Source organism: Squalius cephalus (genome assembly GCF_949319135.1).
Source record: "Squalius cephalus genome assembly, chromosome: 11".
NCBI classification, from domain to species: domain Eukaryota; kingdom Metazoa; phylum Chordata; class Actinopteri; order Cypriniformes; family Leuciscidae; genus Squalius; species Squalius cephalus.
Genome location: NC_137132.1, coordinates 5,504,577 through 5,516,836, shown reverse-complemented (window position 1 = coordinate 5,516,836; position 12,260 = coordinate 5,504,577). Strand labels below are relative to the sequence as shown.

At 36.9% G+C, this 12,260-nt stretch overlaps 1 protein-coding gene across 4 annotated transcripts; it reads right to left on the bottom strand.

The window, feature by feature from the left end:
- Positions 1–1,079: 1,079 nt before the first annotated feature.
- On the bottom strand, positions 1,080–11,383 carry LOC307167481 (uncharacterized protein). 4 transcript variants are annotated; one of them, XM_079886615.1, is made up of 3 exons: positions 11,220–11,383; positions 7,596–7,844; positions 1,080–2,455 (listed from the first exon to the last, which is right to left on the bottom strand). In XM_079886615.1, exons 2-3 carry the CDS (start codon positions 7,678–7,680, stop codon positions 1,305–1,307), a joined length of 1,236 nt encoding a protein of 411 aa, XP_079742741.1. In that variant the 5' UTR covers positions 7,681–7,844; positions 11,220–11,383; the 3' UTR covers positions 1,080–1,304. The 4 variants fall into 4 exon arrangements, with proteins under 4 accessions (XP_079742741.1, XP_079742743.1, XP_079742742.1 ...); XM_079886617.1 differs by having other exon boundaries at positions 11,243–11,383; XM_079886618.1 differs by lacking the exon at positions 1,080–2,455 and adding an exon at positions 5,898–7,314.
- Positions 11,384–12,260: the final 877 nt, after the last annotated feature.

Below are 12,260 nucleotides of genomic sequence, written 5' to 3'. Positions count from 1 at the left end.
ACTCAGAGCAGGAGTGCAGCTTTTTGGCTTTTGTTCCTTGAGTTGTGAAGGTACGACTTTCCTCCGCTTCATTCAGGTCTTGTCTTTGCTGTTTCACTTCCGTCTGGTCTAAAATAAAATAAATATTGTGGTTAAAATCAGTTCAAGTGAACTCTGATGATTTAACAGAAGAAAGCAACAGAGATCAGGTATCAGATCTTTGATGCGCCACGGTTTAGGTCAGTCATTTACTTGTTCATACAATTAAAATGTGTTTAACAACTTCTTTACAAGATTATAATGCATTTTGCATCTATATACTGCTTATTATTTTACAGTCACCCAATCTGTTTTACTGAAGCTTTGTTAGTGTTTCTCAGCAGTAAACAATGAAGAATCAAGAATGGACACCAACCTATTTGTTCCTCAGTATCTTCATGTTTTATTCTGGATGGTTCTGGATCACTCATGTCTTCAATCTCCACTTTAATAATCTCCATCTTTAACATAATACGGCACACAGAATTCAGCTGTTTCTGCTTAGATTTCTCCTGTTATTTCTTCTCAGGACCATCTTCTTCTTTTACGTTTTATGAGTTTGTAAACCGCTTTAAGGTGCATTTGCGCCACCTATTGGAGTGTAGTACTGAGTTTGGAAAACGGGAATTTTGTAATTCTGGCCTGATTTTAATGTAAGTGCATTATATACTTTAAATTTCTTCAAGGCATTATATATGTAAATCTAAAGCAGAGGCATTACTCAACATTTAAACTTAAAATAATACTGAAGAAACCCTGAAACATATGCTAACAATTAAAAACAATACAGACTTGTGGAATATAGCAGACTGTGGCAATTGTTGGTATATCTTTGTGGGTCCAGTGGATGTACACGTGAAATTCGTGTTACAGCGATCCACATTTGGTCGGCCATGAGATTTCAAGTTTTTTATATATGTATATATTGAAGTGAAAGTTTGGAGTAAATTTTAAAAATCAAAGTAAAAAGGGAAATATGCTGATTCAGATTACATGTTTTGTCATTCAACTTGGATTAAAATGGTCACAAATGAAACAATAAAACGGTGTTTGTTGAATAGGCTATCAATTTTTATATTTATATTTGCACAAACAACTTAATGCAGCAGACAAGATGTTTTATTTCTTATTTCATGTACAATCAGAACACTATAAAGTACACATTGATAGACTAACAACAGATGGCATCAATTTATCCTGGACATACAAATCCCAGCACACAAGCAAGCCTGACAGAGTTTGCAATAAAAATACTTTATTTACCCTAATTTAGATAACCTCTGCGCTCAAACCCCAGAAATGTGTAAAGGGTCGATTTCAGCAACATCTAAGATGGTAGAAACTGCTTTTTCTGGGAGTAAAGAAACCTCCTGATTGGGTGAAACTCTTCCTATACAAGCAGTGGTACGGGCTCTCGACAGTCTATGGTGGTTGCAATGAAGTCGCTCATGTTTTTTCAAGGTTCCTGACCGAGTGAAACTTTTGTCACAATGTGTACACGTAAAAGGTCTTTCTCCAGAGTGAACACGCAGATGACAGCTAAGACTTGATTTATGTGCGAAACCCTTTCCACACTGAGGACAGGAGTATGATTTCTCTCCAGGACAAACACGTAAGTGTATCTTAAGTTTGTATTCAGTTGTGAAGCTCCATCCGCACTGAGGGCAAACGTAAGGCTTTTGATTAGTATGAGTACTTATGTGCTTGATAAGATGTGGTTTTTGTATGAAGCTTTTTCCACACTGATGGCAAGCGAATGGCTTTTCTCCAGTGTGAATTTTTGTGTGTTTCTTCAGACTGTCTTTACGTGCAAAACCAACTCCACACTGAGTGCACTGGTACGGTTTCTCTCCAGTATGAATACGCTCATGCACTTTCAGGTTTCCAGACACAGTGTAACTCTTGTCACAATATGAGCACTTGTAAGGTCTTTCTCCAGTATGAATTCTTTGGTGCTGTTTCAGATGGTCATCTCTAGTAAAGCTCATCCCACACTCACAACATATAAAATCTCTCACTTCATTGTGTGTTTTCTGGTGCAGTTTAAAACAGTCCAGTCGTGAAAAACTCTTTCCACAGAGAGAACACACATAAGGCTTCTCGTCTGAATGAACTCTCAGGTGTTGTTTTAGATGTGATGACGAAATGAACTTTCTACCACACTGATCACAGTTAAATGGTTTTTCTCCAGAGTGAAGGAGCAGATGATAACTGAGACCTGATGCTTGAGTAAAACTCTTTCCACACTGAGTGCATGTATACGGTTTCTCTCCAGTGTGAACTCTTATGTGTTTGTTAAGATTTCTTTTTTGTGTGAAACACTTTCCACACTCAGAGCAGGAGTGCAGCTTATTGGCTTTTGATCCTTGAGTTGTGAAGGGACGACTTTCCTCCGCTTCATTCAGCTCTTGTCTTTGCTGTTTCACTTCCATCCAGTCTAAGATACAAATATTATGTGGTTAAAAATCAGTTCAATTGAAATCTAATTTAACAGACGTAAGTCAACAGAGATCAGGTATTTGATCTGTGATGCGCCAAAGTTTAGTTCATCTGTCATTCATTTGTTAATACAATTAAAATGTGTTTGACAATTTCAATACAAGATCATGATAATATAAATGAATTTTCTGTGTCATTTATCATCTATAAACTGCTTATTATATCACAGCCACCCAATCTGTTGAACTTGAAGCTTTATTAATGTTTCTCAGCAGTCAGCAATGAAGAATCAAGAATGGACACCAACCTATTTGTTCCTCAGTATCTTCATGTTTTATTTCGGATGGTTCTGGGTCACTCATGTCTTCAATCTCCACTTTAATAATCTCCATCTTTATTATAGTATGGCACACAGAATTCAGCTGTTTTTGCTTGGATTTCTCCAGTCATTTCTTCTCAGAACGACCATCTTCTTCTTTTACGTTTTATGATAGTTTGTAAACTGCTTTAAGGTGCATTTGCGCCACCTATTGGAGTGTAGTATTGAGTTTGGAAAAATTCTGGCCTGCTGATTTTGATTTAAGTGCATCATATAGTTTACATTTCTTCAAGGCATTATGTAAGAGAATTTAAGGCATTCATGCATATTTAGACTTAAAATAATACTGAAACATATGCTAACAATTAAAAACAATACAGACGTGCAACTAGTAGACTGTAGCAAATGTTGGCATATCTTTGTGGGTCCATTCAGTGGATGTATCAGCCATGATAAGTGAAAGTTTGTTGTAAATGTTAAAAATCTAATTAAACAAGGACATTTGCTGATTCAGATTACATGTTTTGTCATTTAACTTGGATAAAAATGCTCACAAATCAAAGAATAAAACAGTGGTTGTTTTATATTTGCAAGAACAACTTAATGCAGTGGACAAGATGTTTAATTTATCATAATTTCACATGCAATCAGAACACTATATAGTAGACTTTAATAGACTAACTAGTCATAAGCAGATGGCATCAATTTATCATGGACACACAGCGTAGCTTGAAAAAATTACAAATTAAAAAAACATTACTTGACAAGCTTTTTTGGCAAAACTCATACCGCGATCATAGGACAGGTCACCCATTTGTCTATATAGCAGGAAAAGGTCAGAAATAAGCATAGAAAAGGCACACGGATGTCACCTTAAACCCAGACTGTTTGAAAAGTTGGTGGTAGAGGTATGGTGGAATGAAAACAAAAGTTTATGAGCAGTTGTACACACCAATATATTCTTTGCATTCAAAATAGGTTCAGATAGATTTCAGCCGAGTGATACTGCACTGAAAGGCCGATTTTAAATTGTCACATTTCTCCTTCGCTTCATTCAGTTTGTGTCTTTGCTCAACCACTTCTATCTGGCAAAATATATATATATTGGTACACTTTATAATACGGGTGCACTAATATGCATTCATTCATGCTCAACTAATGCACAGATAATCATGTGTTAGTGTATAACTCATGAAGAACTAAACCATTAATTAATTATTACTGCATCAGTAACTAATTAAGATTGTAAATGATTAATAGATTAAGTAATATATGAATTGTTATTAATTAAATGTGTCAATGTGTTAATTCCTTAATAACATATTTTGTTAACTAATAGTGTAAATTAATGCTTTAATTACCACAATGGGTTGATGTCATGTACTTCAGCTTCGAATTGTCTGCTTTAATTAATCATTAGCTAATGATTTGCAAATGTATCATTATGGTATGACTTGACTTGTTGAGGCACATGACCCTCTCACAGAGGGATGCTCAACTGCCGTTATAAAGTGAGTTTGGAGTAAAAGCATGTTATTAAATGTTGTCTGTTGTTGGACAAGAGGTTCATAAATGCTTCTCATGTTTTGGAAAGATGTTTGACGCGTGTTGCTTTTTCAAATGCACATTATAAGTGACTCAAACTCACAGTGCTTTCAGATGGAGCAGCGTTTACAGAGCCGTACATCAATGACAAACTACACATAAAAAATAATCGCAGCCTTTTCAAAGGCTGCAATTATTTCAAAATCGTGATAAGCCAACTCGATTTAAGTGCGATTTCATGTAAATTGCGATTAATTGTGCAGCCCTAGTAGAGGCTGACGTCAACTGGGGGACGACCAACGGAGGCAGAGCTGATGGATCCTAGGGCGCAAGATGGAGAGCGATGGAGAGCGATGGAGACGAGACGAGCTGGCCTAGGAGGCCTGGGTGATGCTGCATCGATGAGCATCTGAGGTGGAGCCAGATTCCCAGAGGACTGAGGCGATGCCGGTGTGATGGAGGACTGAGGCGTACCTGAAGGGAAGGAGGAGCCCGTTGCAGCCGTGCGTTCACTCCAAACGCGAATAGCGCGTCAAATTCGCGTCTAGTTGGACGCTTGAACATTTTTAATCCATTCCCGCGTAAAAAGCAAAAGTTTGAAGCAAAATTGACGCGCGACTGAGGCGAAATCCGCTTGGCTGTTTGCAAGATGTCTGATGTTGATCGAGCATTCATCGAGAGAGTTACCGCATCGGAGCGAGGATCACCCTTCAGGACACCAGCTACAGGCGCTCTATCCCAGCTGCAGAGCGCCTGTCCATCTGTCTTCAGTTAGAAAATGTATATGAAATTTTAAATACAGTATATTAAATACTGAAAAACTATCAATGTTTTCTATATTGAATATTATATTCTGCTATATTGCTATACTCCATTTTGAATGAGTGACTCCGGGCGGGAGTCCACTTCACCACGTGACAGCAGTAAGCAGACTCCTGATTGGTTAACATGGCGCGAACAGATGGCAAAGTTCAGATTTTTCAACTCGGGCGTCAGACACGAATTCGATTCAAACGCGTGAATGCACAAAAAAAAAAAAAAAAATCATTTGCGCTTAACGCGCGTATCGCACCAGACGCTCAATTCACGTCCACCGCGCCGCACTAAACGCCTCATTCGCGCCGCAGGACCTCCAGACGTGCGTAAATGCGTCTTTACATTGACTTAACATTGAAATCACTCAAGCCAGACGCTCTATTCGCGTTTGGTGTTAACGCAGCACAAGGGTGGAGGAACTGAGCGTAGCGGAAGATCCGCAAGTCCATGTGACGACTGACCAAGGGGGAACTGGTGGGATGAGGGAACCCGGTAGAGTTGAAAGGTGTCTGGTGGAGCCGAAGGTTGGAGGAGCCAAGGTGGAGCCGACAGATCGAGACGAAGCGAGGTGATATGAGGCCGGAGGCGAAGCCACAAGATGAAGACAAACAAACTAAAAGTCCATGAAAGTGACACTAACTGAACATAAACCTGATGTTTATAGAATGATTGGATGCAAATAGAATGTTTCCATTCATGAATGTGATTAAAACTTTATAATTCTTTGTGTTCAGTAAATAGATTAATCAAGACAAAATGTTGATTCTGTTTTATTTCTCATAACTGCATGTACTATCAGAAGACAACATAGTACATTTTGTAAATAACATGAATATATCTAAAGAAAGACCTATTTAGCACACAACCCTTTCTGCCAGAAAAAAATAAATAAAATACAATGACTTATTTACACTGTAAGAGTTGTTGTCTGTGAAGTTTCAACTCTGTCTTTCTAGTTTTCCAAGCTTTTGACCAAATTCACAAAATGAAACTGATACTGTTTAGTATAAACTCCTTATTTTATCTCACACATTTACTTGAATGTATTTACAATGATACATTGCAACATTTTTTCATATGAGTGGAAAGGCTTGACAAATGTTTAAAATCACTCCCACACTGAGTACAGTAGTACGGCTTCTCTCCAGTGTGAAGTCGCTCGTGCGCTTTCAGGTGCGGAGACTGAGTGAAACTCTTGTCACAATATGAGCACTTGTAAGGCCTTTCTCCAGTATGAGTTCTTTGATGTTGCTTCAGATTGGCAGCTCTAGTAAAGCTCTTCCCACAGTCACTACATAAATGATCTCTCACTTCATTATGCGTTTTCTGACAACACACATGATCTCTCACTTCATTATGTATTTTCTGGTGCTGTTTAAAACTTTTTAGCCATAAAAAACTCTTTCCACAAAAAGTACACACATAAGGCCTTACATCTGAATGAACTTTCAGGTGTTGTTTTAGATGTGATGATGAAATAAACTTTTTACCACACTGATCACAGTTAAATGGCTTTTCTCCAGAGTGAACGCGCAGATGATATTTGAGATCAGTTTTACATTTGAAACTCTCTCCACACTGAGTACACTGGTACGGCTTCTCTCCAGTATGAACTCGCTCATGCGATTTCAGGTTTTCAGAACGACAGAAACTCTTTTCACAATATGAGCACTTGTAAGGTTTTTCTCCAGTATGAATTCTTTGGTGATTTTTCAAATGGGCAGTTGTAGTAAAGCTCTTCCCACAGTCACAACACACATGATCTCTCACTTCATTATGTGTTTTCTGGTGAAGTTTAAAATGACGAAGCCATAAAAAACTCTTTCCACAGAGAGAACACACAAAAGGCCTCTCACCTGAATGAACTATCATGTGTCGTTTTAGATTTGATGATGAATGAAAATCTTTACCACACTGATCACAGTTGAATGGTTTTTCTCCAGAGTGAAGGAGCAGATGATTCCTGAGACCTGATGCTTGAGAAAAACTCTTTCCACACTGAGTGCATGTATACGGTTTCTCTCCAGTGTGAATTCTTATGTGTGCTTTAAGGTGTCCTTTTTGACTGAAGCTCTTTCCACACTGAGGACAGGTGTGCAGCTTTTTAGTTTTGATGCTCTGCTGTTCCTCCTCTGCTTCATTCAGTTCATGTTTTTGCAGTTTCATCTCCATCCAGTCTAAAATAAAAAATATTATGTGGTTAAAATAAGTTCAAGTGAACTCTGATTTAACAGAAGAAAGAACAGAGTATCAAGTATCAGATCTTTGATGTGTTAGTTCCGTCATTTTCATGTTAATCCATTTAAAATGTATTAATAAAAGCCATTTAAGATTATGATCATTTAGATGCATTTTCTATTTCATTTATCATCTCTATAATGTGTTCATTATTTCATAGCCACCAGCAAATCTTTGTTTCTCAACAGTCAACAATGAAGAATCACGAATGGACACCAACCTATTTGTTCCTCAGTATCTTCATGTTTTATTCTGGATGGTTCTGGATCACTCATGTCTTCAATCTCCTCTTTAATAAACTCCATCTTTAACAGTCACACAGATTTCAGCTGCTACTCCTGGAGTTTGTCCTTCTCTTGTAGGATGATGGGAATATTCCCAGTATTTATTGGTGAATTGTTGTGGGAGGGGCTTCACTGCAGGTGTGAAATGTGATCACTGTGTGATACTGACGCCCACAGGACCAGATCTGGAAAAATCAAAAACATGTTACTGAATTTATACTGGATTACTTTAAAGGAGACCTATTAGGCAAAATTTACTAAAACTCCACATCAACTACATAAATTCATCAATTAACCATTCAGACACATTCTGTTGCATTCTACATGTTGTCACTTCTTCTCGAGTCTCTCCATCATTGTCGACTCCGGTCTGAACATCACTGAACACCACTATGGACAGTTCACCGCCCTAAAGTGGCAATTTTAACATGCTATAAAAAATAATCTGCGGGGTATTTTGAGCTAAAACTTCACAAACACACTCTAGCGACATTAAAGACTTATTTTACATCTTGTAAAAAATTTGCATAATAGGTCCCCTTTAACAGCAAACTGGGGCTGCAACTAATGCTTATTTTGATAATCAATTAGTTGGCCGATTATTTCTTCGATAAATCAGATAAAAAGCCACATTTTCTTTTTATTTTATTTTATTTTAACTGAATGCTATGAAAACATGTATGGTGAATATATCTATACCTATGCTAATAAAGAAACTAAAACTAAAACACAAACTCAGTGTTAAAGCAACACTAAGGAACTTTTCCTCTTCGGTCGCCCTACAGGTTGGAAGTGGAATTGTCCATTACCGCTGTCGTAAATAATTTAGCCCACCGTGTCCTACCGTCGCACGCACACTCGCTGTTTATCCAGCACCGGCTTTAAAATGAACGATGTCCACAGACAAGGTAGAGTATGTTGCATGATTTCATGAAAGTATGATGTATTGCTACATCAGAAATGAAGAAAAACTAAATAATGACTATTGTAACGCTTGACATAAAGCAAGTCAAATTTGTAGTTTTCTTATGCCTCATTCGAACTACAGAAACGCGACCTGGTTTGGCAAACTTGCATAGCGCGGTTATAGCAAATATAGGGCCACAAAGCGAATCAAGAAGTGCCTTTCACCCTGTTACGACTTGATGAACCACTGAAACCATTTTGGAAACATTATTTTAAGGTAAAAAATGTTACTTAGTGTTGCGTTAACAGATTAGATGTAAGAAACGTCTTCCATTTATATTCAATTACACAATGTTCTTCCTTCACTATATTGTATTCCTTCACAATACTTGAATTACATGTAGACCTTTAAACCTAAATTTAAAGTTCAACAACAGATATTTCAATAAAATAAATATTTCGGCTCTGAATATTAATTGTCTTCCTCTCTACAGTGTTCCGTCTATTTAACGCTCATGCGCACTGGCACTCGTTCAGTTAAGTTAGGGCTGGGCGATTTAAATCGTGATATTATGATGCGCATCTCGTCAGTAAAGCCGGTTCCTTGATTAGTAGTAAATCGCCATCACCTGCTTTCAGATGGAGCGGCATTCACTACAAAGAGCCGTAGTTAACTGACAAGCTGAGCCATATCGCATTAATTATCGCTGGCGATACGTCCGCGATTTTAATGCGATATGGCTCAGCTTGTCAGTTAACTACGGCTCTTTGTAGTGAATGCCGCTCCATCTGAAAGCAGGTGATGGCGATTTACTACTAATCAAGGAACCGGCTTTACTGACGAGATGCGCATAACAATATCACGATTTAAATCGCCCAGCCCTAAGTTAAGTTTATTATTAATTATTATTAGCCTAACCTTTATTTAGTTTGAAGTTTAACGCAGACCATCAAGATGAGCCTTCATGCAAAATGGAAATACTCACGTGAATTTGTAACATTTAGGAAATTAAACAGCACATGCGTCAGTCAGAGCACCTGACAGGGCAAGCCGCATTAAACATTAAGCTTACACATTAGCTTGAAGCTTAAAATAAAGAATTCTCATGTTTTGGGCAGCTTGGATCACGTATCTATCCCGCAACATCTCACTCTGTTTCCTCTATTGTTAGATACATTTTGTCCATAGAAATAAGTTATTCAGTGAATGATCTTTTACAAACTGCATTTTCAGGACAAACTAGCATAAGGCAAGGTCAGCTTCAGAGAGGAATATTTTGGGAACAGTAGCGAATATAAAAAAACGTTCAGTCATTTCTGTGCAGCTCGGTCTAAAGATCATCAAAATTTGTTTTTCATTTGTTTCAATATGACAGACAGGCAAATTGATGTAAAATGATAATTGCGATATCTTTGTAATCGGCATAAACCAAGGAACAGTTACACAGAGAAAACAAATTTTTTTTTAAAAAAGTTTTTTGAAAAAAATCCTTATATCTCCAGAACACTAGCTGGCATTGTGTTTAAACTTCTCAAGTCCCTTCAGGACATGCAGATGATGATGCATACCAAATTTTGTGCTGATATGTCAAATAGTTTAAAAGATACTGCAATTTATGACAAAATTCAAAATGTCAGCCCGATGGTTCATCCAAACATGGCAAAATCAGTAACTGATGAACTTTGCAACACTGACACTTACTGATCTAAATTAAATTAATATAAAACCAAATAGATCTGAATAATGACTATGTTGTCTTTTTTTAGAGCTGTTTCATATCTGTAAAACTTTGATATTAACACATTATTTTTTTCTGGCTATTACTGTGAAGCAGCTTTGACAGTAAGAAATAAAGGAGATTTGACTTGGTTTCTAGGAATCTGTAACACACGACAAAACCAATATCAAATGTCAGTAAGCCAGTAAGATGATGTTATTTTAGTTTTTTTTTTTAGATTGCTTACATTTTCTGACACTTCAAAAACAGGCACAGAACATGCAAATCTCTTGGAAAAGACTTGATTCAAAACTTAAAAAAAAAAAAAAAATTACTATACAATACAAAAAATTGTTGTAAAATACATTTAAAAAAATCTAGGTGATTTCTAAGTGATCAAAATTGGGTAAGTTTACACTAAACAAAAATGCAAGGGGGTAAAATTGATTAATTTATTTCACAAATCATTAAGCTCTGATTTCTAAATGAACAAATTATGATTAAGTGTTTTCACACATGATATTGGGCATTAAAAAGGCAGTGTTTCACAAAAGAGCAGTTAGCTGTAAATGATGTGTAAATGATAAGTAATGTAGAGAAGCACCTGTTTTTTTCCTTCCACATTTACTTTGTACACGGTCCCTACCGTCACTACTACGTTGATACAAACTGAAGGTGCATTATTAAAACATATTTACCGTGATGTGTCAGTTCTACGTTTTAACACTTTTCAAGTAAGGTACATTTTTACAGGTATAATTATTCACTTAGAACCTATTGACATTTTTCGCGGCTTAATATCTGTAGAATATCTAACATCCAACGTCAAACCATAGACAGTAGCTGCTATATGAAGCGTCAAACCAGCTGAATCACATTACACTCCAGTTAGTCCGTTTTGCAACATGATTCAATTAAAATCCCAGCGCTACATACCCGTCATGCTGGAGACCATTTACCAGATATGAATGCATCCAGATGTCATTTAATAATTCCTTAAGTAAATAATCCAGTATCTTAATTCTCTCCGTGACAACAAAAGCAGACTAACGTTACTTCTTTTTAATGTCATAGCGGTTGACAGACCAGCTCTCGGTGCATTACCGCCACCAACTGAACTGGAGTGTGGAGCATTGATGAGAAATGAGAAAAAAACAAAACAATATTCTTACATCAATTCCTGTTTCCTTCAAAACCCTCAAAAATTGCATATTGAATAGGAATTTTTTAGCCAGAAGATTTTCGTAATGATAGTGTATTATGTTCCATTTCCATCAGCTTATCCTTTAATACATGTCTTTCATTTTCATATGCTATGCATGAGAACATGTTCAACTGTTTCTGGTTCATTACACTTATTGCACTTCCCTGTAAAATGTTTATTGATTTTATGTAAATTGGCATTTAATGCTGTGTGTCCTGTCCTATGTGAAGATTCTTCATTTCTTCCTAATATTGAAACCCAATCTCCTTTTCTCACTTTTTTCTGAATCTGAAACAGGTGTCTCCCCTTCATCTCTCGTTCCCAACACTTCCGCCAGATGTTATTTGCTGCCTTATGAATGCAGGTCTTAGCTTCTGATTTATTCATATTAATATGAATCTTTACATTACAATAATCCTTATTCATGCAACCTACCCTTAAAGTGCCTTAAAGGAGAACTCCGGTCAATTTTAACATTGAGCTCATTTTTTTGTACATTTGGAGTGCTGTCAATACAGAGAACAACGACAAAAATCGGTGTTGCCTACACCGAGTTATTCTATTTTTAAAATTTGCACCCTGTTGACTTCAATGGGGCAAGTACTAAACCTGCTTTTAGCCTCTTAACATCCTTGATGTGTCATTACAAGTGCACAGGTCATGTGAGTGATTCCTTCTGAGTGAACACGAGTGAGTCTGACTGCAGTAGATGTGAAAGAAATGTATAAAAATGATGTTATTTAAGCCAGCGCAAATACCTTTGTTTACATCCT